Source organism: Gadus chalcogrammus, chromosome 21 (assembly GCF_026213295.1).
Source record: "Gadus chalcogrammus isolate NIFS_2021 chromosome 21, NIFS_Gcha_1.0, whole genome shotgun sequence".
Taxonomy (NCBI): Eukaryota; Metazoa; Chordata; class Actinopteri; order Gadiformes; family Gadidae; genus Gadus; species Gadus chalcogrammus.
The window spans coordinates 12,253,691-12,281,147 of NC_079432.1; the positions used below are offsets into that span (position 1 = coordinate 12,253,691).

At 43.7% G+C, this 27,457-nt stretch overlaps 1 protein-coding gene and 1 long non-coding RNA gene across 3 annotated transcripts in view; one reads left to right on the forward strand and one right to left on the reverse strand.

Moving 5' to 3' along the window:
- The window catches only part of esr2a (estrogen receptor 2a), a 34,898-nt gene extending 17,585 nt beyond the window's left edge, over window positions 1–17,313 (reverse strand). The window contains exons 1-2 of one of the 2 annotated variants that reach the window (XM_056580884.1): window positions 17,204–17,313; window positions 49–221 (exon numbers count right to left, since the gene is read on the reverse strand). In XM_056580884.1, the coding sequence (XP_056436859.1) occupies window positions 49–117 (69 nt within the window). In that variant the 5' untranslated portion in view covers window positions 118–221; window positions 17,204–17,313. Of the gene's footprint in view, window positions 1–48; window positions 222–4,770; window positions 5,068–17,203 lie in introns of those variants that run through there. The other variant, XM_056580883.1, reaches the window with a different exon arrangement.
- LOC130374222 (uncharacterized) lies at window positions 16,750–23,211 on the forward strand. The gene is made up of 3 exons (XR_008893588.1): window positions 16,750–16,812; window positions 18,956–19,102; window positions 23,018–23,211. It is a non-coding gene; the product is annotated as an uncharacterized LOC130374222 (long non-coding RNA).
- The last annotated feature ends 4,246 nt before the right edge of the window (window positions 23,212–27,457 follow it).

Sequence of the window (27,457 nt, forward strand, 5' to 3'; positions counted from 1 at the left end):
GTACATGGGTCATCGGTCTAATCCTTATGTCCACCTGCTGAAGGGTACCTTCAGGTCTTTGCTGTGAGCTAAAGGTGAGAGATGTTCGACTGTCAACATTAGATGTCCGGCTAGCATCGATGAGGGAGTGGTTCTCTCAACATGAAGCGCTCAACACAGAGCCCTCAGACATGATGGGAAGGTGCTCTGAAGTCGCAGATCACAGGAACACTCCAGAGGTCCTAGAATAGACACAGGGAGTTGGAAAGTTGGTTACAAAATGAAACATTCCTTCACAGTATCAATATTGATTCATTACTATGGTGCGTCTCTGTGAAAATTGAAAATATCTGAAAATGTTTCTTTGTCCACACTGAGTGTGGACAAATGTACCAAGTAGCCGCTAGAACAAATATGGAGAATGGTAAACACACACACACACACACACACACACACACACACACACACACACACACACACACACACACACACACACACACACACACACACACACACACACACACACACACACACACACACACACACACACAGTTAAGAGATAAAAGAGAGGGAAAGGGAGTGAGGAGGTATGGAGTGACCTGAGGACATGCATTTCTTACGACACATTTACATAATAATTGATGGTGCAGCAACTTCAACGGTTAGTTAATCATCTCTGGAACAGCTGTCGGTCACTGTCTGGCCATTGTTGTCCTAGTCTAGGGGATAGCAAAAGTCCATTTTTGTTCATTGTCTTCTCTTTTGTCGACTATTACTTTGCGTCTGCAAAAAATGATTTTACAAAGTTCAAAGAACTGAATAATAAGGAAGCACTGATACTATTTAGTTTTATTAGACCAACAACATCAATAAAAAGTATTCCTGCCAGCTAGTTACAATAGTTATTGCTTGCAAATCTGGGGTAGCCAGGTAACAAACATCAATCCACTCATGATTTCTCTCCTCTGTTCAACAGAGTTACTCAGGAATCTGCCATGTGAAGGGCCAAGCCATTAACATAAGTAAATATAGGTTTGATATTTATTTGATTTGTCTCAATATTATTTGTGTGAACAGACTAACTAAAATCTGTGCCCTCATTGGAAATTTGTGTGCATTTTTTTATCTGTGTGAATATATTGCCAATCCACTTGAACCTATCGATAATCCCTGTGTACATTTGTAATTTGTATGGATATATTTTTTTCAATGGCTCACCGACCGTGTTTCGGAAGGCGTCTACATCGCGAGAGTGGATGAGTGGAACACAAATCAAGTACGGTTTACATCTCGACATAAACACCATCACTGATGAACCCGGGGTATTAGCAAACCGGCCAAAGCCCTTAAAGTGGCAATCTCAAAGATCTCAATTTCATTGTGTTTGGCGACATCTATTGTGAAAAAACTCCCAGTACACCACTACAAACAGGTGGGTTGAGGAGCGGGTCTGCTGCAGTATGTCTACCAGACCCTCTGGTTGGACCACCCATGCTGGGGGATGGAAAGTAGCCACTAACTGCACCACCATAAATGCATAGATGGTTCATTTATAAATTGTTATATTTCATATAAATCTTTATATATAACATGAGCAATTGTTCTCAACCAAAAATGTTCCTAGCTCATTGAGATACATTAAAAAACAACAACAAATGTACATGTGGCCCATATCATCCATTGTGGGGACAGGAAGCACGGCACCAAAGCGTACATCCACAGGTGAGTAAACTGACTTGTCAATTGTAGGTATAGTTTAGTTTAGTTTATTGTTTATTTGTCAGGGACCATGTACAATTCACAGTCCCACCAGAATTAACCTCACTCTAGTTTTCCTTCTGCATCATTTCCTCCAAAAACCTGCCCAAATTTTTTGGTAAAATAATTGGGAGAGATCCTTGCTTTGACTACTTGACAGTAGTCCATTATTTATATTAAAAAGAAAAACATCTCACTTTAAGCTTCCAGGAGGTTTTCCGGTAAATTAAGACAATTATGCTTTTTTATGTCTTAAACCACCATTTAGCAGGGTTTAGATGCCCATAAACAGTTGTCGTTAGATGTCTCACAAACTGTGTGTGTGTGTGTGTGTGTGTGTGTGTGTGTGTGTGTGTGTGTGTGTGTGTGTGTGTGTGTGTGTGTGTGTGTGTGTGTGTGTGTTTTAGGGGGAGGGGGGGAGGGGGGGAGGATCTTTTGATGCTTTGACCTTGACTTGAGATCTACCTCCTGACTCGTCAACCCTCCCCTAAAATAGGAGTACTCCAACCTAAACCTGAGCTAAAAAGATTGCGATAATGAGACAGAAAAATACATACAATGTAAAATGCTTATTATTAGTATGAGACATGTTTGTATCATATTCAGCAGTTTACTGTTATTCTGTCTGAAGAATCTCTGATGATGAATCACTCAAAATACAAAAAAATTAAATATTCACGTTATACATGTAAACAGATGTATAGGTGGCACACCTACACAAACACACACATGTGGCGAAACACTTTCCCGGAAAACCACAGACGTAGAATGCAGCCAAAATAAGCCGAAATGTGGAGCGAAGAGAGGGATCCCGGCCACAAGCCAAAGGTTTGTCCATTTTAAACAAAAGCCCAAGGCCACTGCAATGTTCCCATCCTCCATGCTCGTTGACTCCCTAACGCCGGGCGGAAGGGGAGAAGGTAAAATGTCTCTTTCAAGAGGCTTTGCAAAAGGAAGTGCTTATATATTGAGGGGTGAAGGGGGAGGCTGTCGCTACGGATGCAAGTTGAAAAACATGTGTGAGACGGATGCAGGAATGAGTATACAAATCTATTTTTGCATAGCATTTTTTGCTGCATATTTCGTATAGGGAGCAAAACAAATATGCTGCCCTGAACTCCCTCTTTGAGGGAACGCATGAGCCAGAGAATATATTTGTAAAATTATATTTTAGATGAAGGTGGTTGAATATGGTATGGAGACTTTTGAGGACAGCAAGAAAAAAACAGTGTGAGCATAAATATGGTATGGGGTTGAAGAGTCAGTTGTATCATGCATACAGCTGTTTCACATTGATCGCTTTGGAAATGACTTAAAAGTGTATTCCACTCACATGAACAGAAGCTAGGCTACTGTACTATGCTAATGGATCAACCAAAAGCCAATGCTAACCCAGAGACGGCACTTATGGATCAGCAAAGATGAGTTTGGAAGTTAACAATACGTCTGAATCTTAGTAAGACAGGCACACACAGATTTACAGATATCGTGGTGTATCCCTTTAAGTTTTGCTAAACAAGCACTGCCATATACTGCCTATCAATGGATTCACACTTACATTCAAATTGACCAGTCAGGAATAGTACTTGAATAGGAAAATGTTTGAATATATAGCTAAACATTGATTTATTTCAAGTGCTCTATTGTTGCAACAGTTGTTCAAGGTTCTACCACACAATACAATTTTGGGTGGGTTGCCAATAGGGAAGAGGGTTGCCTTATCATATCTTGATAGTTATTTGATAACCATATCCCTTAATTCTATTAACTCTACCATTAACTTCCCTTTCCCATTTCAGTAATTCAGTCATTTGCATGTCTAAGAGATTAGTGATTTATGAATAAATGGCTTTATAAAAGTTGCTACAACGATTAAAGCCAGGCTGCTCAGCCATGAAAGTGTTCTTCGAATTTGCCTTGCCTTGTGATTTTGCACAGAAATTTGGTTTTAATGGTAGGGAGATGGAATTTCTATGGCACCCATGTCCTCAGCAGAGCAAAGCTTTTTTTCTTTGTGGTTCCAGTTTTCGAACCTTCCGGAGAGCAGAGATCTCTCAAGATGTCATTCCGTGTACACATGCCCTGCACATCAGAGCTGAGGCTGCACGTTAAATAGCCATAAATATTTGAGAACAGAAAGTAGCTTGTTCAAACCAGAACGTTCATTGTTTATTTCACTAAGAAAATCCAATATCTCACCCTTTCCAGTGATATCAACGATCTATCATTTCACAAAAAAACAAATACACATAAGTAGTCATTGTCACTGTCACATTTCATTTTTCATTAAAAACTTTTGTTTACCGCAGAAGCAAAACCTGTGGCTTGTGTAATCCGTTAACGCCATGATATTAACAAGCAACATGGGAGGTTTACAACACCATTTTCTAATTAAATGGTTAGTTTAAGGAAATCAAATAATGTAAACTTGGGGGTGAATAGGGTTTGTTGGGAGCAACTGAGGTCTTGCTTGGAATACAATCTGCCAGCTGGCAGATCAGACGAGCTTGTTTACACAATGGTAAGTTCTTTCTGAAGTACTCTTGGTCTCATACGGCTTGTTCAGATTGAAACCGGCAGTATCATCCTCTGTAAACACAGCCAGCTACTGCAATAACGTGAACACGAACACATGAAAGAACCAAGAACTCAAAATTATAACTATTTTTGTTAACGTGATATGTAATATACAAGGGGTATCACGTTAATGCAAAGTGAAATCCAGATGTTTTCGCACACCAGCGATACGACCATATATATACTGTCAGAATAATGTGATAGCAGGCCCAACTGCAGCGAGTCAGTGTTTCCGACGTATTGTTCAGCTGTCAAGTGCCCTGGTTCATAGTACGAGCAGGTGGAAGGTCCCATCAACGCCAAACCGATTGCCATTAAATGTGTCTGTTTGGTTTCGCTTGTTCCTGACTCACAAGTGAATACTCGAAGCAAAGGTGCGAACAGCTCACACTCTGACCCCGTACAGCCTGATATGAATGCTGCGTGTTGTCAACAGACGCTTAAATGGAGTCCTACCTTCAGTCACCGGTCCGGGAGCACCTGTTGCCAAGTAACTTGCTTGTCATGTTTGGCTGCTTAAGGGTAGGCTAAAACAACCGAAAAAGCCTCTCTCAAGTGTCGTCCGTTTCAATCTGTATCAGTCGAGTCTATTCGATAAAAGCTTACTGTCTCAAAGTGCAGATATCCGGAGCAGTGGGTGAGTTTTGTGATGCTGGGACCGCACTACCAGGCCGTTGTTTTAGCTCTCCATGTCTGTCTGCTTAACTTAAGGCGCGAGACGTGCGGGGACATTCTGCTCGCAGAGGGCTACGTCACAACAAACCAAACCCGCCTCGTGCCCGCCTTCAACTGGCTGCTATCTCGTCTGGGTTTTGTTTTGCCTCACAGTCCCACGTCCCGTTTGAAGCAATGCATCCGTGGGTTGCGAGTGCGACTTATCTAATCTTTTGACTATCCATAAATAAAGCAGTTCGGGTGTATCCATTTTGCTTTATTTATGGAAGAAAAAAGGGGGAACGGGGTGTAATGCAATACATTGTTGTTTAATCGTTTGTTGTGCCTAAAGGTCCCAGGGCATGAAAATCTCACTTTGAGGTTTCTTACATAAATAGGAGTTCCCCTGGCCTATGCAAGCATATATGTAGCAAAATTGTAATGGAAATGCAATTTGCAATTCAGTAAGTCATTACATTATGCAATTGACAATTCATTATGCAATTTGATAATGTAATTTGTAAAAACGTTATTCAAAGTGTATCTCAAAGTGACAATGAAATCCTCAATAAAATTATAACAAAAATAGAATAACATTTTGTAAAAGACTTTGCAAAAAGTTTTGCAAAAGATAATGTAAAACGCTTTGCACGCCCTTCTCCGGTGCAGGCATGTTGGTCGCTCTTTCGTACCCTGCATCCCGTTGGTCGCTCTTTCGTACCCTGCATCCCGTTGGTCGCTCTTTCGTACCCTGCATCCCGTTGGTCGCTCTTTCGTACCCTGCATCCCGTTGGTCGCTCTTTCGTACCCTGCATCCCGTTGGTCGCTCTTTCGTACCCTGCATCCCGTTGGTCACTCTTTCGTACCCTGCATCCCGTTGGTCGCTCTTTCGTACCCTGCATCCCGCTGCTCCCCTAGAGCTCCACGCGTGGATGATCAGCTGATCTGACGAGGAAGTCACCTAGTTCCCGCCCAGACGCGATTGGCTGATTTTTTTGCAAAGCGTTTTGCATAATCTTTTGCAAATCGTTTTACAAAAGTTTTTCAAAATCTTTTGCAAAGCGTTTTGCATAATCTTTTTCAAAACGTGTTTTGCGGATTGAAAGGTAATTTGAATTTCGCAACACATGGAGCGTGGCGAAGTGCATTGCAATCACGGGGACGCTATAGCTTTTCAATTTGAATAAAGGAAATCCAAAAATTTGTCTAAATGTTAATCTATTTTTATTGTTATAACTTTTGCAAATTCTATTGAGGATTTCATTGTCACTTTGCATATTAAAATACACTTTGAATAACGTTTTTACAAATTACATTATTAAATTGCATAATGAATTGTCGATTGCATAATGTAATGACTTTGAATTGCAAATTGCATTGCCAATTGAATTTTGCTACATGTATGCTTCCATACTAGCCTGCCTATGGTCCCTCAGTGTCTAAAACTTGCGTTCGGTGTAAAACGAGCACTATACTAGGTGTTCTGCTCGCCTTTGAAAAAATGAGGTTCAAGCACGCTGATTTGGAATGTGGTCCCTTATGTTGTCATAAAGGATCTAAAAGGTCGGAATAATGGAGCGTCAGAGAAACGACATGGAGCCTAACTGACAGCTGTCTACTGAAAACATCTATATCGAACTCAGAGTTTGTTGTTGCTGGTGACGTAAAAAGGTCAGCCCGTGGCTCTACTACCACAAGTTGAAATGGGTACAGCGTCACCTTTTCTCACCGTCATTTATACTCGGACAATTGCAGTTGTCCAATTGAGGAGCATAGTCGAACTATGGCTCTAATCGGATTAAGCTGTGCATGTAAACGTTCTGATTGACAACAAGCCATCTGTGAATAACCCTTCCTCTCTGAATCAAACATGATCAGGTGCTGGAGGAAGGATTGTTGATGGCTTTTCCACACGGAAAAGACTGAGTTCACAAATCAGTAATGATGTGCCAGAAATACCCTCTAAATCTCAACAAATGCTTGTGTAATCGTTTTGTATGTGGTTTTTTTGTGTGTTAAAAAAATGTGATCGTTTGAAGTAATGTAGCATTTACAATTGGATAGTCTAATCACGTCTGAGCAGGAATTGTAATCCATTCGAAATATTTGGAAACGTGAGACGTCTCCGGTTGAATTGCATTTTAGTGAGGCTATTGTTAAGGGAAGGGTAATTTGAAATTCGCCTACTATGTATAAATATTGACAAAAAAATGGCTCCATAAAGGATGCTGCTGCCCATCAATCCCTTGGCAGGTATAAACCGCTAAACAAGGGAGTCGTACCGGTGATCAATGTGAAGTTCCCCACGTCACATCGCTGTGTTTCCAAAAAAGTCAACTGTCTGTTGAAAAGCCAACATCTTTCAAACTTTGTTTTAATTTATTTAATGTTACAAAATCCGCCCAAAAATACTTATAAGTAAGTATTCTGTGGGAAACACTGTTATGTAAATGGTAGCGTTAGAAAGTTACAACAACGTTCAACATGCTCAAGTATTTTTTTGTATTATTGTTTTTACCACAGATAACAGCGATGGGCTAACCCATAATTTAATTCCCCACACATTAGCTATAGCTGTTTTTTGGGTAGTCTACTCATCTATTTCTAGGTTAGAAATAAAAAAATATTATGTTTCTTCCGGCAATTAAATTTGAATCAAATTACGAAATAAAACGTGTGGGGAAAAAACTTGAATACATTCAATCGTTTGTGAAAAGCAAAGGATTTCACTCAAGACAGATTTTCTCCAGCATGTTGGGTAAGAAAACAACTCCCAATTTCCCACGCTTCTTCATGACATCATCAAACTACACCTTCTGTTATGTTTAGATTGAGAGACCTCTAGCGGCAGAAGTCATGCCTTTGAGTGATATATTTATATTATATAATGTTATGCTAATGAATTCAAAGTAGAGTTCAGTTTAATAACCCATTACTTTGATAAATTGATGGCAATGTTTTCGAAAAGGCTAATAATTAATATGGATTTTAATGGCCTTACAATACCACTCTGGGATAAGGCAAGCATACAGATTGCTATTGCTTTTTTGTAAACTAAAATAACAATAGCATTCAATTATTGACCAGGCCTACAGATAATGAAATGGATAATCGATCAAAACCATACGGTGCAGATGACAGCTCGGTAGTATGATAAATGCGTACTTCTTTGAACCAACGTAGAGGAATATGAGTAGCCTATAAGAACTCAGTGTGAAGGGTGCCTGGAACAGAAAGTGTCAGCCACAAGGCCGGCCACCGTCCACACCGAAGACAACATACGCTTGCTAGATACTATTTCATATGATTTCTCTTTTATTTGCAGGGCCATGCAACCCTGAACCTTATCTTATAACCCCAATATAAAATATTGATTTAACCTTGATTTATGGTCAGACTCTTACAGTTCTAAACAACATTGAACCCAAGATAAAAGATGGCCACTATTCCTCTGTAAATGCATGCAAATAATGCAAAGTAATAGTAGAAATATCTTAATAGAGGCAAACCAAAATCATGATCTTACCGGATACCATTATTATTAATACTTAGTTGATAATCATGCTGAAACTGCAGCCCAATCACACCACTGCAAAGTTTCTCAACAATAGCAGAGCTATCCAGGGAAGATTTTCCCATTGCTAATGTGTGTGTTTGTGTGTGTGTGTGTGTGCGTGTATGTGTGTGTACATTGGTCTGTGCGTGTGTTTCCGTGAGTGTGTAGGGAGTATTGGACATGGACATTTCACGATGTCCATGTTATCTTCCTATGAGTGACAGAACTAGAAGGTCAGGAATGGTCAGAATGGTCATGTTGATAACATTTACAATAATGCTTGGAGGGAGAAGTGAGCTGGTTAACCTTGTAAGTATCTTAACATGGATGCAGTCAACCATTTGAAGCCAGTGGAAAAGGAACACTACACAGGAGGGCTGGGGGAGCTGCTGGAAGAGAAATCAGATACAAATTGCTTTCTCGGGCTCAAAACTTTATTTTCTGAGTGCATTTGCATTGCCTGACATTTCTTTAGCTATTCAAATTTAGTTATTTAGCTGAACATTTTTCTCACAGATGCCTACAGGCAGATTGTTGTCATCAGGGATCAATCCCAGGAGTGACTACACTATCCTTCTCCTACGTTACAGTCTTAGTGATGGTGGTTGTTCATGCTTCAATGTGCAATCCTTTTTTTCGGGAAAAAATGTTCTGGCTGTGCTACCAGCCAACCACGGTTCACTTCTACAGATGGTTCCAAATGTAGCAAGAATCTTATTTAACCCCATACAACGCCTGATCAATAATGTTCCACGAAATGCAATCTTTTTCAACAACGGGACGCCTTTTGATGGTTCCGACTCAATGCCCTACAAATCCTGCATTAAAAACAACGGTCAACTAGAACTATCGTCCAGATGTTTCCTTGACAATGCAACAAGCAATCTGCTCAAAGCGCCGAATAAGAACATATTTGAATTGCAGTGGACTTAAGTCAATGAAAAGCTTATTATAGATTATAGTAATGGAGAAACCACTCCAGGGTTCTTCTGCATTGCTAAGCAACCTTGGCTTCGCCCTGGCCGCATCACACGGGACACGGCGTGATCGTTTATTCCTTCCAAAGCGGCACACCGATTTTACGCTTTTCAATAGCTGGCACCCTGTCGCGGGCTCAAGTTATAAACTTGGCCCCCGCTTCCTCAAACTTGCACCCATTATCAAGCCCGGTGCCCAAGCTGCCCCCGCCCATGTCATTAGCCCATTTATAAATGTCGACCGCCATTCCCTTTGTAATCCAGACTCCTTATATCTTGATGGTGGAGTGAGCCACGAGCTCAGTACATTCGTCTCAGGGCTGGATTCTTAGCCCTTATACCGGACCATTGTACCAACACGGCCACCTCATCATTCCCTGCTGTCTAATTGGATAGGGTAATTTGCTCACCTCTCCACTGTGATAGCAAGTGAGTGATGAGTGATCTGGCACAAACTAAGTGTGATAACTCCCACGCAGACCCTTCTTTTTATCTCTGTACTGATTGGACTATTAACGTATTGCCATATGCTGCATCATAGGCACATTGTTTTCCATAAAATAAACACACACACACACACACACACACACACACACACACACACACACACACACACACACACACACACACACACACACACACACACACACACACACACACACACACACACACACACACACACACACACACCACACACCAGAGTGTTTTAATGTATTCCTTAATGTATTACTAACATTTATTAAGTTTATCTTTGTCTTGTTGTTTCTCTAGATGGGAGGGAGTCTTATAATCGTTCCGGGGTATCCACACCATCCCTGCACTTGCTTTTTCTTCTTTGAACATGAACTTTCCTTGTATTCTTTCATTGTGTGGATCAAAAGACAGAAAGTACGTTCATTGCTGTATTTTCCATGCACCAACTCAGCAATACGAACTAGGCATTGCTTTTTAGGCTAGCAATGCTGCATTCACATCCAATTTATTTTGGAAACATGGGTTGTGGAGCACTTCTAATTGTAGCTGCCTAAATGGTTGTTGATTGTATGCTTTTAGAAAATGTATTAGAAACGTTATAACTGTTATCACTGGCTCAGTTTTACACTGAATTATTTGATTGTTACATTTTCATCACGTTACATTGGTTGTAGATAGTCAAACAGGGAGGTAACTATTTACTGCCAACTGAATTCCCAATTTCTGCATCTAATCCCTTGGGAGGAGTCAACTTTTGATTGCATTTGCCGGTGTGAGCCTGAGAGAGTCCATGCATATGCACTTTCAAGCACACCTCTTTCCTCCCTTTGTTTTGCAAAATAAAATACCAGATCTTCTGGAAATACCGTCCTTACACCCGCAGATATAATCATGCAGAATTAGGAATGCGCTCGTGTCAAACCCTCTTGAAATCCTATTTTGGTAATTACTATTTTCTGCTTTGAACCGTTTTATGTGACTTTTGAAAAACCTCTTTGGCATCACATAACAAGATAATCTTTGTGCTGTGGCAAAACCTGTGTGCCGGCACCAGGGAAGAGCAGGGACAAGGTGTACACTGTCTTGTGTGACTAAGGCGCCGCCATAGTATTCCCCTAATTGGTTTGGTGAGGACCTTGAGATCCAGCTTACCCTCATATTAAAAGCTGACCTTCCTTTTTTTTCATGTTGTGTAAAAATGGCCACGATATATAAACAAAAATTCTCCAAATTGTATAGATGGGTTTATGGCAACTGTATTATCAAGAACTGATTTGTTTCATATTATTATCGATTTAACTTTAAAAATCAATGCATCTACACTTCTAAAACATTGTGATACTATATAATTCACAATTGAACATCCCTCTAATCACAAATTGAGAAGATCAATTCATGATGTATCGATCAGCCTGGGTTAGGTTTTCAACAGGTCTGAGAAGGTAGGACCTTTCAAATACTGTAGCTTAATAAATATTAATAATAAAAATAATGCAAAAGTGGTGCCCTCAGAGCGGAAACAGCTGGTCAACACTGTCAGAAAAAGGAGAAGTGCATCAATAAGAGGAACATATCAGGGTTATGCCCCATAATCTCAGAAATCATGGCCCAAACCGTAGGGGTCAAGAGGTCATTGCTGCTGACAGTTCACATCTGCATCTCTATAAGGCAGAGGGGGCAAGTGGGCACCCATTCCTAATGTTAGAACCCTGCCAGGGCTTCTTTCACAAGCTTTGTGAGGTCTTTATCTAGTCGGCAGTCTATCGTCCGAGGACCACCCTCCATGCTGAAAATAATTGAACAGCATAGGAGGGTCAGGACATTCCTAAACGAAGAGCAACCCGTTTCTGAACTTCAGGTTCCCCTATTATGCAGTTCATATAGGGCGCAGTGAAGAACGCTGTGCACGGGCACAGTTTGAAAGAGCAGAAATGGGAATCAAAACTAAGTGACATCCTAGGGTGGCAAGGTCCCTGAGCGGTCACAGGTTCGAGCTGACCGCAGTGGGGCACGGGACTGGGCTGGCATCACATGTTGTCAGCTTTGTAGAAGTGAGAGTGGGAACTTGTTGTTGTTAAGCTGAGGGTGGTGCGGGGTCAGGCCTGGTCAACGTGCGGGGGCATGGCATATTGACGGCTGGCATCGAAGTTCTGATTGGGCACAGGGTGGGAGAACATTTTTTACAGCGATTTATTTACGAGGCCCTGTTGTGTTTCTGTCGAGGGGGTGAATGTCAGGATGAACTGCTGATGTCCTTAGCCTCAGGTCACGGAAAAGTGTCTTTAAAGATGATTCGCCTGAACGGCTCAACTGAACCAGGATTGCCGCGATTCCCCTAAAGGTTAGTTTAGGGTGCTAAGAAAAAGGTTTTCTTTTATCTTTTGTGTCTGATTCGTAGCAATTCAGGTAAGGGCCAACAATGCTTCCATGCAGGTGAGTGACCGAGAAAGACAGAGGGTCAGCGGGTGGGTGGGCGTTCTGCCGGACAAAACAATCATTGGAGACGATACACAGTGTCGAAAGGAACATCTGTTTCCACTGCATATCAGCAACAAAGACAAAACGCCTCTTCCACCTTGTTAAGGTGCAACGCGAGTACAATCGTCTCCATGGTGATCCAACTGTGAACAAACAGCAGGTTCCGGCTAGACAGTATCGGTTGGTTACTTCCAGGTCTGCAATTCTGGTAAAGGGATGTTTGGTGTCTAGGATGAAAGAACAGCCTGTAACGGAGCAGCGTGAGTCGATGATGCTACATTTATTTTAGAGTAAGATGGGACGGATGCAGGTGGGGGGGGGGAGAAGAGGACGGGAAGGGTAGGCAAACGAGAAACAGAAGGAAAAGGCAGGGGGAAAAGAGACCCAAGAAATTCCGTACGAAATGGAAGAGCAATGGCCAAACAAGGAAATCCTCCAGGTTTATGAAGCCGGATTTACAATTCAAACGCACAATTTGGATGGGATTAGAATCTAAGTGTATCTGCAAATGCATAAGAATCTATGTATTTGCTTGATATTTGTAGACCCGGCTGTTAGACGTTTGCTCTGACAAGCTTCAATTCCTTCAGAGGTTTAGGCAGAGAGAGAGAGAGAGAGAGAGAGAGAGAGAGAGAGAGAGAGAGAGAGAGAGAGAGAGAGAGAGAGAGAGAGAGAGAGAGAGAGAGAGAGAGAGAGAGAGAGAGAGAGAGAGAGAGAGAGAGAGAGAGAGAGAGAGAGAGAGAGAGAGAGAGAGAGAGTGTCCCTGGGAGTTGCTTCCGCTGCTTTCTGTGAAGGCCGAAGTTATTTATGACTGAGTGTACCGTGCCTCACATTCTCCCCTGGTACACAGTGTGACGTGGGAGTAATGCTGCTTTTCCCAAAAAGCAATTAAAAAACAACGGCATCCTCAGAAAAAATAACCCTAAAAAACTCAAAACCCACAGAACCAGCCACTGTACGGCACGAAAAAAAAAAAAAAAAAAAAAAGTATGAGGTAGAGAGTTCACTTTAATTATTATGAGATAGGGTTCAATTTTGATTCATATATTCTACATAAATTATTGAATTATGTTGCTATAATATATATTTACATTAGAAAAATTTTGGTTTCGACTTAGGGACCTGTCAGCCTCTCAGGCAGACCACCTTATTTGTCGTATAAAATTGGGGTTAATTGGATGGAGTTTAAAAATATTAAGCAGACATGAGCATATATCTTCTATATTCTTCTATATTTTTTGTTTTCATACCTTTACGATCATACTGTATAGGCACGTTATAGGCAATGTAGATCGCGGTTTAAGGCTTTAGATCAATATTGGTGTCTTGATTCAGACTGTCAGTTCCATTAACTTTGGTGGTTGCTTATTCTTCTTTGTGTAGGTGCGTGTGTGTGCATGTGCATGTCTATCCAGTCTGTTCATGTGGTGTATGGTGATTTATGTAAAACCTTTCAGGTTCCCTCCAAAGGAAAGATTCTTTATATCCCCCTGGTCCATTTCCCCCTCTTTTTACACACGATAAAACCCTGACCATGCAACAACCAAGATGTGTCGTTTTTTTTTGTTCAAGCTAAAAGCCATTTAATGGTGTTGTTAAGTTTCAGCAAGTCAACAAATCATGTCGAATTGACATGCATTGAAACAAGAAGAGGGGAGGGCAAGGGCATTTTATTGATTCTTTTTTAGTTTTTACATCACTCATTATGCGTTCCCATGGCTACAACCAAAGGGAAACGTCACAGAATGACATTATTTATTACAGCTTGTCAGCTGTGGATGCAAGCACTCCCTGCGCTAGGCTTGTTTCAAATTTGGAGCGCCAATTTTATTCCTCTGTTGACTTGATTTAGCTTCGCTAAATGCTGCACATGGTTAAATGTGTTTACAACAGAATGTTGCTGCCCTCTTGTGGCTTTTTAAAAAAAATAATAATAATAATATATATCGGGCGCACACACGTATTAGTAGCCGTTTATTCGTTAATCTTACTAATACTCAGCATCATCAGTAGTGTTGCCTTAGCATCCCTTAACTCTCTTAGGTTACTACTTTGGTTACTGCTCGTTTAACCTGATGCTTTAAAATGATTCAATGGGTCAGGCACTTGGCCTTAAATGTTTGATAACAAGGTTATAAGAAAAACATTTAAAAAAAACACCCATCTAAAACACTATATATATGATATAGCCCCCTTCTTGGAATGAGATTCGAAAAAATCTAAATTTCCATGAGCTTGAAGTTAAACAGTTATGCATCTGCAATTAAGAAAGCAGTTTCTAATTTTCCCGTTGATCAGGTGAGCCATTGGTCAAGATAATCTATTTTTCAGGTGAGCGTCAACCATTGGTCAGGAGAAAGCATTGGTTAAGAGAACCATAGATCAGGAAGCCTGGTGGAGGTCTGGACTCGGACCACAACACCTCGCTTGAAGATACCCTGCATGTACCAAAGGCAGCCCAAACATGGGCGGTATTTCCCCCTCAGCATTATCATGGATAATGCTGAGGGGGAAATACCGCCCAAACATGTGCGTGGGCGGTATTTCCCCCTCAGCATTATCCATGATAATGCCCACCTGGTTTATGCCATCAGGGCATATTTAGTTCAGCAGATCAACTTTTGCAGTGACCTTTCATTAATGGAGCCGATATTTATATTACAAAAGGCACATAGAGGAGGACGATTGGGGGGGGGGGGGACTAGGGTTTAGTATTGGCCCTGAGTGAGTAGTAAAGTTTGTTTGCGTAGCCGTTGAAAGGTTTATGGTTATGTGTCACCCCGAAAGCCAGAAAATCCTGCATGACTCCTCACTCATCACTCCATTACGATGGAGACTGCCAGAGATTTCTGTCGGCCAAATTAAAGTCAAGCCGTTAAAAAAGCAGCTACGCCAGAGTTTCACTTTGATGATGCTGTTGAAGTGAATTACTGGTGTTGATGAATGGGTTCTACTGAAGGAGGGCTCTTCAGAACTTGTGAATTGAGCACCAAATGAGATTCGATTCAAATGTTTCTTTGGTTTGATTTTAAAGCAGACATTTATTTACTGCACATCCCCTATGTAAAATTAGAAACTACTTACCATATATACACCATATAATATATTATATCTATACTTTATTGACTCAGTGGTGTTATTCGACCAAGGTGGTCTTTTCACTCTTTGTCGAAGTGAGTCTCAGCAGTGGCTGAATTTGAGTGTAATTTTTCCATTGCCATGCCTTGGCTATAAGTGAGTGAAATGATCTTTGAGAATATAATTTTTGGTTGACTCTCTTCTTACAGTTTTCAAATCTTGCCTACCGCACCTCAAAGACGGCACAATCACTGTCACAAAGTACAAAAAAACATATCAGAGGAGCTGCCACAATACCACAGTCAAGGTGATGTGTCGCTAAGACAAGTGTTTCTTGCTATCACCAGATAACATTTGCCCCGCCATGCAGAGCTGCAAAGTCTGCCCATATGTGGAAGCATTCAACAACCACTTTTGGGGGAATAGACACAGCTGTCACGCATACCTTCAAGTAATTAAAGCACAGTCCAACTGTGGCGATACGATTATATTCTTTCCATGAAAAGTTGAACACTCTGAGTCTGATGGGCCCTTGAGGCTTTGGTTTTGTAATGAGAAAAAAAGTGTTTATGAGTTTGGATGGGACCTACTTTCATGACAAATCCATTGTTTCTTATAAGTGCATTATTCCTGTAAGACAGTAGTACAATTACAAAAACTTTTTCCAACCGTCCACGACTATAGGAATAAGGTTGAACATGATAGAGGGGCAAATTTGTATTTATGCTTTAAAGGTTAGGTGACAAACAGAAACAAAAAACTGTGGATACAATGGCTTCTTGTGCTCCTACTCCTACTTGCTCGTTTTCACTTTGAGCAACAAATGGCTCTACCTCCCCTGCATCAAGTGTAATGGCTATGCAATGGTAATGAATGTACTAAATAATCACATCAATCTGAATGCTCGATAACCCGTCTTTCTCTAACTTTAAAGTGCCATAAATTCTAAACAGAGCACACTAGAAAGTAAATGGAAACAATAAAACAAATCATAAAAAATATAAGAAGATATATAAGATCATTATTAACAAGCGGGTGCAATATGAAGAATACATTTCCGTCAAAAGTAATTGTGTGTGTGTGTGTGTGTGTGTGTGTGTGTGTGTGTGTGTGTGTGTGTGTGTGTGTGTGTGTGTGTGTGTGTGTGTGTGTGTGTGTGTGTGTGTGTGTGTGTGTGTGTGTGTGTGTGTGCGCGCGCGCGTGCGTGTCTGTGTGAGAGTGTCTACTCTTCTGGACATAGCGGTCCTCTCTCCCTGTGATGTGAGTCCTCTGGAAAGCCAGGTTTGGCTTTTTTTTTTAATGGGTGCCGTCAGTTCAAGGAGTCTGGTTCACCAGCCCGCACGCACACATACACGCGCACACGCCGCACACCCACACACACACACACACACACACACACACACAGTGTAGCAACATGATTCAAGCTAGCTTGTAGGCTGAGCCACGCTATCATTCAACGTGATATATATTATAGCGCACCACGCAATGTAACCCTCTAAAGGGAAGACCATAAACAGTACAGAGTGGATAGCATCTTTTATAAATAACGTTAGGTGCAGTGCCTCCTGTGAAAGTTCTCAACGGCGATTTGGCAACCTCTGTCAGTTTCTAGATCAATTTGCATTGATGTAACATTTCTTTAATAAGGCATGAAGCATCTTATTTAACTCACCATCTAGGGCTGGGCGATAACCCTATTTCATCGATTAACTCGAGTGTGTAGCTCACGTCGACTTGTTTAAATGAAAATCGGTTTTCTCTTCAACATCCGCCAACGCTTCCATCTCAGTTCCCGTAGTTCGGAATGGGCTCAGCCCTCTCCCCGCACAGAGCGCGCATTTACCAAAGTGATACACAAACATGGCAGCGAGTGTGACAAGTTGTATGCAACAATTTATTTATACATGTATAATCAATTTTAAGGTGAATATAATTAATTTGAAATAGATCTGTGTGGTTTCATAATTCGTCGATCTGTTGGTAATTCGTCGATCTGTTGGTAATGCCTCCATTAGGGGGATCGCGCTCCTCTTCCTCATTCAATACAGACGAGTGAAGGAAAGAGCTGCGTGTGTTTTTCTCATTCTTCTCCCGTTACTATTCCCTTTTTTAATGTAATTACCGTTTGCAAAACACTGTATATTTATGAACACATGTTGAAAGTTTGAATGTTATGTTGCCACTTTATCGCCTCTTATCATTAGTAATACTTTATGTTTACAGAAATATTTTATTTTATAGTTTATATAATTTACATTTTATGTTATGTTACAGGTTACAATGTTTACAATGGCAGGGCCTGCCATAATGCATTTTTATGTAAATCGATTTAAATCGGAAATCGGACTTTTTGTGAAAAATCGGGTTGTTTTTTTTAGGCAATATCGCCCAGCCCTACCATCAACGTGTGCCTGTGTTTGGAGGCAGCACAGCATCGCCCAGCGCACACACGAAAGGTTAATAGTCGTCTCTCTATGGTGAACTACGACAATACTGCCCTCTAGTGGTCATTAAAAGATGCAAATGTGCACACACACACACACACACACACACACACACACACACACACACACACACACACACACACACACACACACTCAAACACACTAAACACACACACACACACACACTATCAAACACACACGCACGCACGCACGCACACACACACACACACACACACACACACACACACACACACGCACACACGCACACACACACACACACACACACACACACACACACACACACATACAGTAATTAACTTTGCAAACACCACCGTTTATATACGGTTACACTGAACCAAGACACAAACGTATGTCTCTGTATTATGGGTGTAGCAGTTTGTCCCTAAAGCAATTCCATCAAGTAGATCAGTAGAATACACTCTATGTGGCTTTGTGTTGCTTTCTTCTGTCACTCAATGAATGGTGATCAGTCGGGACTGTAGAAATGCTTTTGTCTGCCTCCCCCTGCCATCTGGCCAGTCTTACTCCAAGTAAGAGACTCCCACCTGTGTGTGTGTGTGTGTGTGTGTGTGTGTGTGTGTGTGTGTGTGTGTGTGTGTGTGTGTGTGTGTGTGTGTGTGTGTGTGTGTGTGTGTGTGTGTGTGTGTGTGTGTGCGCGCGTGTGCGTGTGTGTGTGGTGTGTGGCATGTGTGTGTGTGTATGTGTCTGCATTTGCAGTTGTGTGCGTGCATGCTTGTGCGTGCGTGTCTTCACGACTCTCTTCGCCATATACATACTACAAACAAATGGCTTCAAGGCCTTTCCCCACCCAGTGTTTACATCGGTACTGTGTAGGCCTGCACGCAGCAACGGAACCGTCCCAACCTGAAAGTAAGCCTATGTTTGACTCCCTCTTCTGACCCAATGAACTTGTCCTCAGCATGACCCAGCTTGTCCTTGTCTGATCATTTGTCTCCCAGAGGGGCCATCCTGGTGGAGAGGAGAGAGCTGTGTGTGACCAAGGACATCATGCCAACGCTAAGACGTTCCCTTCCTCTGCCTCTTCGCGCTTCTTCATCACTGAAGGAGCCATCGGGCCAGCACAGCAGGGCCCCAAGACACAAGGGGTTAGAAATGTGTGTGTGTGTGTGTGTGTGTGTGTGTGTGTGTGTGTGTGTGTGTGTGTGTGTGTGTGTGTGTGTGTGTGTGTGTGTGTCCCCTCAAGCCAAAGCACACCACCTCCACCTCGACCACCGCCGGCCCAGTACCCAGTAGCCACCACAGAGAGCATGACACGGCTGCATTGTGCCTCATTGTCCCCCAACCACAACGACCCCTGATTGATAGCCCCACCAGGAGAATGGCTCCCTTTGTGTTTACAGTCAAAAGCAGAGAATGTCGGAGCGCTCCGTTATTTAGCCGGGTTATTGTCTGGGTGCAAAGGGGGAGGGTGTGGGGGTCATTCATCTGTAATGATTAAGAAACTCCCTAACTGCGACCTGCTAACTTAAAAGAGAGAAGGCTGTGGTGGTTCTCGTTTGTCTGCACGGCATCCCCAAGTATTGTCCCGCCACACACGAATGAATGAATTAACATTATGATTGAATAACATTTTCACCTAAAATATCTTTGTTAAGTACGTTTTGGCTGCTGCTTTTTCATTTTGTTTTAAGTATCTGTGACGATAAGATCTTCCAACTAGAAGCTATGTGACTTTTTCGTTCTTTTTGGACAACAATGAATGTCCATGGGACACAAAAGCAACGGTGAATATGCCAGACAGACATGAGAGCAGCACTCTTATTTTCGGTCGCTTCCTTCCATCATTGAAGGAACAGAATTATACCTGCACTCAATCTCAAAAACAGTGTGTGAAAACATTTTAATTTTAATATAGCAGGCCACACACTGATAGGCTAAGAAGGACGTGCTGTCGTTTCAGCCTATTGCTTAAGCAACTTCTTCAAATCGTTGTTCGGTCAAGGTGCGCTGCTCATGATACAATAGTTATTTCCTTTAATCATTCATACTGCAGGGGCCGCTATAGAGCACGAGCACCGTGTGACTTTACTGGTTTGGCGATAGGGGTCAGTGCAGCCATTTTTGAATAGCTCATATTCAGACACTTGGTTCAAATGTAGGTATCTTAATCATACCCAAATCCAACGTCCACATTTCATTATGTATCTTTTAGTAACTTTGACGGGATTTTCGTCAAAACTGTAACATAATTGCAATGTATAATAATTGCGAGATTTGAGGAAGTGATACCTTAGGGATACATAGGAATTTAACTCAATTAGAAATTTGGCTAACGAATCAGCAATTGACTGTTACTTAATATTTGGCTCTATTCGAAGGACAGATTCCCTGTCTTGCTTTGATTCTCCTATTTCTTCTATGTCCAAGAGGTGCTAAAATACTGCCCGCCTGTTTACTGTTTTTCTTGATTAGAGTTGGCTCTCATTTTGGAACAGTTTCATCCATTTGGCTAGCTCAGCTTCCTCTTTTCCCCGCTTTTTGGCAGATATTCACAAGTCTCCATTTTGACCAGAGGGCTTGGTGTAAAACACAACCCCTTTAATGTTTAACATCAATTAGGGAGAAATCATTGAAGGGATTGAATGGGATCAAAGGATTTATGCATGCGGTATGCATGCATGAGGTAGCAGACTTCTTCCAATGTCCAATATGCCATCTACTCAACCACTTCTAATGGCTGCAGTTACCATTACAACAAAACACGCATAACATTTTCTTGTTTGTGCATCTGTTGAATCCCTCAATCCACCCACAATGCCTTGGAGTGTAAAGTAAACCCCACCTACACACACACACACACACACACACACACACACACACACACACACACACACACACACACACACACACGCAAACACAATCACACACACACACACACACACACACACACACACACACACACCCCCCGCATGGTGTTATCTTCTGTCCAGCATATCCCGGCTACGAGCCTACACTCATCCAACTCTGATTTCCAAGTCATCTCACTGATAACGAAGGGAAGAATGTTTTTACGATACAGGAAACTAATATACAGGAAACTTTCATACAGGAATTTATTTTTCTCCATATAAGCTTTGAAATCCACTGGCAACGAACAGCATAACAACAACCACCTTACAGGAAGGCACCATCAATGAATCCCCAGACACCATTAGGGGAGGATGAATATCCGTCTGCATCGCGCTGTCAGACACACACCAACAACAATAGCGCTTTGTGAGCACCTTCATACAGTCTCTGGTTGAGACACATAACAAAGCAATGTATCTTTAACGCATATGCAATGCAACAATGTTCATTCAGTGCCACGTCCTAATTATACAATGGTATAGAAAAGACTCCCTTTTCCTCCCTCCCTCCCTCCCTCCCTCCCTCCCTCCCTCCCTCTCTCTCTCTCTCTCTCTCTCTCTCTCTCTCTCTCTCTCTCTCTCTCTCTCCTCTCTCTCTCTCTCTCTCTCTCTCTCTCTCTCTCTCTCTTCCCCTCCTTCCCTCTCCCCCCCTCTCTCTCTGTCTCTCTCTTTCTCCATCTTTCTCGCCGTCTCTCTCTCTCTCCCCCCCCTCTCTCTCTCTCTCTCTCTCTCTCTCTCTCTCTCTCCCTCTCTCTCTCTCTTCCCCTCCTTCCCTCCCCCCCCTCTCTCTCTCTCTCTCTCTGTCAGTCTCGTTCTCCATCTTTCTCGCCGTCTCTCTCTCCCCCCCCCTCTCTCTCTCTCTCTCTCTCTCTCTCTCTCTCTCTCTCTCTCTGTCTCTCTCTCTCTCCATCTTTCTCTCTGTCTCTCTCTCTCTCCCCCCCTCTCTCTCTCACTCTCTCTCTCTCGCTCTCTCTTTCTCTCTCTCTCTCTCTCCCCCCCCTCTCTCTCTCTCTCTCTCTCTCCCCCTCTCTCTCTCTCTCTCTCTCTCTCTCTCTCTCTCTCTCTCTCTCTCTCTCTCTCTCTCTTTCTCTCTCTCTTTCTCTCTCTCTCTCTCTCTCTCTCTCTCTCTCTCTCTCTCTCTCTCTCTCTCTCTCTCTCTCTCTCTCTCTCTCTCTCTCTCTCTCTCTTTCCCTCCCTCTCTCTGTAAACTGGCTGACCTCCCCCTGCCTGCTGCAGTGGAGCTGGTTGCTGCATTGACTCCTCCACTGGAGAAAATCAATGAGCCAGCTTCAAAACCGCCACGAGGAGGAGGAAGCTGAGTTGGTAACACCATGAAAGCACTACAGGCAAGGGGTTTGTTTGAAGAAATGCATGAGAATAATTATGACGATAAGTCAACCGGGAGGTTCTTCTTGCTTACTGCTGTGTACTGGCAGCCATGTCTACCGATCAATAGAAACCTAAAATGGGATTCTTGGCAGCGTTATGGCGTGTGAGAGGTTGCAAAGAACGTAACCTTTGCTCAGGGTGTGGGGGGACTATGTCTCCATTTACCCCAGGCGTGAATAAAGCACTCGTCTATTTATCTTCCACTATTTTTTTGACAATTTCTGCGAGATCGAAATGTTAAAAAACAATGGTGACATAAACATAGCTCTCCATCTCGCATCTCTCTCTCACATCGCCACCTACTTTTTTGCATTATGAAATGTTTCGGATCGCTCACACAAACATGCACGAACAAGCCCCACCCCCCTCCCTCACCTCCACCACCTCCACCACCCCCACCACCACCACCTCCACCATCCCCACCCCCCACACACGCTGAGTAAAAGGCTGATGTGTGAGGTGGCTGCCTGGCGGTTACCACTCACCACTCACCATCCCTGGCGGTGATTCTGCTGCCAACAGGTAGCCCTGTATCCACCCCTGCTCTCCTACCCATCCCTTCCTACACCACCCCCTCTCCCCCCACATCCACCCTTATCACCCCCCCCCCCCCCCCGCACCCCTTCTGCATCTTCAATGCCACTATTTGTATTCTCATCACTTGATCACAGCACAAGCGCTGTTGCATTTCATTACATCAACCCACACAGCGAGGCAGGCACACAGAACATCAGATGATGATCTATCCTCCTTTCTTTCCAGGTGGAGGGAGAAATCCGCCCTGCAGATACTGAGGCTGGGCGCTGGTGGAGGAAGACGAGAGATGAATCACGAGCCCAGCCGCCTCGTTAGACAGTATGACACTCATCGCAGGACAACCGAATCTGTTCGAGGATCATCAGCCGTCGGTGGACAGAGTCTTCGGTGGACAGAGATGCTATCTGAATCGCTCCTGTTGCTCAGCGGCTCAGCGACCGAGTCCCGTTTATCAGGAATGGTGCAAATCGTTTTTTTCAGCCAGGCCTTGCAAAATAAATAATGTTCACTGAGAAGCCCTTTAAACCCGAGGCACGTTTGATATTAGTATTCAGAGTATGTAATGCCCGTCATCTTTAAGCAAATCATCTGGTATGAAACATTTTACGCTATATCTTGATGAGACTTAGACACGCGCTTGCAAACAAACACTCACACACACACACACACGCACAAGCACACACACACACACACACACACAAACACCCAAATTGACTATAGGCTTTTTTTCTCAAGCTAATCTAAGCTAACCCTGGGCACCCTTGCCTCAAACTGTCCCCATAGCTCGCTTGGCAGGCGTGGGAACCCGAGGAGATAAAAGCCTGCGACTCAACACTCCATGCTAAGTGAATCCCCAGTACAGATGTAGTCTTTCTTTGAGAGGCTATTGGCAATTAGCCACCGCTAACCGTCCAGGAAGGGCAGCAGACTGGGGGGTGTTGCTGCCCCCGGTGGCCCCTGGGAGAGCAGTATGAAGGTCATCCGCGTGTTCTCAGTGTGCTCAGGAGGAGTCTATGTTCTCAGCCTCAGGGACGTAGATCTAAGAAGTTATACCATTACATGGCCTCACCTCATCTGCAAAGGAGAGAGAGGGAGAGAGAGAGAGAGAGAGAGAGAGAGAGAGAGAGAGAGAGAGAGAGAGAGAGAGAGAGAGAGAGAGAGAGAGAGAGAGAGAGAGAATCAGAAAGGTGCTACGTGTGGGTTGGTGCGTATGATGAGCAATGCCTGTGTACTCCTTGTGTCAGGAGCAAAGTGGTAGTCTCAAATGATATATGGCTTTCTCTCGCTCTCCCTGTCTCAACTCGTTCAGGGAGTTCTCAAAAGGTGTGCAAATGGAAAAAGTGGCCCAAATGAAGGGAAAAGTCATACGTTTGGAATTATAATGGTCTGAGGTCTCTTCAACCTAGCCGACTGTGATAATTGTGTTGCTCTACTTTTGCCTGCAGATGAGCTACCATCCAAGGATTGCATGTGTGTGTGTGTGTGTGTGTGTGTGTGTGTGTGTGTGTGTGTGTGTGTGTGTGTGTGTGTGTGTGTGTGTGTGTGTGTGTGTGTGTGTGTGTGTGTGTGTGAGTGTGTGTGTGTGTGTGTGTATCCTTATCCTATATGTACCATAAAGCCCGCTGATGCCCGGCTTGATTGGTTGGCATCAGACGGCATGGCTGAGAGGCTGCAATGCTGCACACATTAGAACCCACAATCAGGCTGTGCTAAGAAACAGGTGCATGCACACATACATACAGCATGGTCCACATGCCTCCAACGACCGCGGCACTGCCTCCACAATGTCCCCACCTCACTAAGTACGGGCTCCGGCCTCGGAACAGCAGGTCACCGACACAGTCATGGTTGGGGAACGCACTGGTTTGGGGGGGGTCCCTGCACTGATATTTTATTGTTATCGACACTCAATAAATGAAACATTTACAAAGTTTGAGATAATGATATGTTGAGCCAGTGCTACACATACAACAATTCAGTACAATCGCTAACACACTCACGTACAAACAGATATGCACACATGCACGCACACAAATTGATCCTAAATGCCGACTGCCCCCCCCCACTTCAGAGCGTTGATGCTTCTTTCAAGAGAGGTTATATTTATACAGACGCCACTGGCGCTTATGTTGCACCACAGAATTCCACTGTGACAAACACACACACAAACACACACACACACACACACATACACACACATACAGTCAGGTATACACAGACACACACAGATGAAGACACAAACAAAAACACATGCAGGCAAAACACACATAAACACACACACACATACACATACACAAACAGGCTCATGCACTGGCACACACACACACACACACACACACACACACACACACACACACACACACACACACACACACACACACACACACACACACACACACACAGAGCGAGAGCAGCATGTAAACACGGGGCCGGCTGGAGAACGCGGGCCTCCTTATCGACAGGAACCCAAAGTTCCTCCGGGGGGAAATGTCTTTGTTCCCCTCACGGCTGACACACAATGACTGCGACTTTCTGGAGTCGGCCGAAAGCCTCCGAGACTGAGCGAGGCCCACTCTCACTCCAAGAACAGCGAAGGACGTGGCAAATACTTTGACCTTGGCTCCTGAGAAAATGCTTTCTGCACAGCGGGAAGTGTAAGTGCACCGCACTGCACACACGCTGTCACCAGGGCGTACACAAGCAAGCACGCCACTCGTCCACAAGGCCCCCAGCATCAGAAAGGCGCTAGCAAGCAGTTCTTTGGAGGAAAACATTGTGTTATTTCCTCAGGCGCATTTTACTGACATTTTACCCTGTAAATGTCAGTAAAATGACAATAGGTATCCTCAGATACCCTGTGAACACCTAATAAGGTTGCATATGAGAAGGCAGGCTTTATGTAGATAAGTGTGTAGAGTGCATTGCGCAATCGGACCAATGACTAAGCATGAGCTGTTCTGATCCGTACCTGCACAGGCTGGTCCAGTGCGGAGCAGGACTCACTGCTGGTGTGTTATGATTTATGCGATGTTCTCCATCCAGCCCACGCAGATACTTTGCCTCCAGAGAATGCAACAGTGCAGATCTGAACACAGTCAGCACACCTACAAGAGCACACACACACACACACACACACACGTACACACACACACACGCACACACACACACACACGCACACGCGCACACGCACGCACACACGCACACAAACACACACACAAACACACACACACGCACATACAGACACACACACACACACACACCTTTCCCCCTAATGACTTGCCCGACGGCAGCAGTCAGCTGCTCCTCCCGTGAGGGTTCTAAATCTTGTTACGGCCGGCTCTTCACGACGCCTTTAACCGCATTACAATTTGCTCGCACGTCTAGGCCCAATTCGTCTATCAGACAAGATGGTGCAGAGAGCTACAAAAGATGCCTGGCAACAAAAAAAAAAAGGTGGTTATTTTTTTCTCCAACTGTCCTCCTAATCCCCCTAATTGGATTAGTGGAGAGAGGGAGAAGAGACCTTTGCGATGGGCTGGGGTGTTTCAAACGGTAGGTAAGCACCAGTGTGTTTCTCGTTTCCGTGCGGATGATACTCAGAGAGCATAACTAGTCCTCTCCTGGGCCCTGCCCCTACATTGGGACGGTATTTCCCAAGACAAAACAAGCCAGACCCAAATGTGCCAGGCAAAAACACAGACACACACAATTCCATGCACGCACGCAATGACGGAAGTCGAATGGCACACTCTGGCTGGACGGGCTGTACTGTGAGTCACATGCGTGAGCGATGGAGAGGGACGGGTATTAATAGTAGAGGAGGGGCAGGAAGTGAGGTGGGAGGACGTGGCGATGATCAGCTCACTTGTGAACGACCGGTCCCGTGAATTCAATGCAGGCCCATAGTAAACGTACTCACAAAAGCTTGGTATTTTTCCCTGTATCTGATGCACTGAAACGTGTGTACCCTAGCACTGTTAACATCAAGAAAAGAGGGACAGAATGGAAAGAAACTGTGAAAATGGGGGTTGAGAAAATTGAGAATGCAACACGAATACAAAAAATGAAGGACTACAGCCGCAACCATATGAACTGAGGCAAATGCTGTCTTTGGATCACAGATCAGCAAGAGCAGACAGCGCTGTCTCTGAGATACTTATACTAGCATGAAGGTGACCTCAGTGCTGAAACTCGCATTACATGACCATCCACTGTCAACACGCAACGAGTCCTAACTGTTAGCCTCCACTGTAGCCGATTTCATGATGGTTGATCAACACTTGACGAGGCTAGCAGTAATGGAAGGTGTGATGGAAGGACTCAAAGAAGACTCCAAGAAGAAATCCACACTCCCTGGCAAGGTAAAGGGACGCTTTGCTCCGTCTTGGACAGAGGGCTCTGTTTCTGCCTGTATATCCCCCTCACAGACACAGCAGGACAGCCGGTGTGGAGGACGGAGGGCGGGTGGGGGGGGGTGGGGGGTGCAGGGGGAGGCGGCTGGGAGCAGGTTGGAGGGCATGTGGAGTGCATGAGTGCATGTTTTCTTTCCTCCCAGATCAAAGGGCCATCCCTCCCCCAGATCATCACATCCACCTGCTCTTCCCAATGGAGGCCACCTGCCCCCCCTCATGCATCCCCCTTGTTGCCCCAAAGCCACCCCCCCCT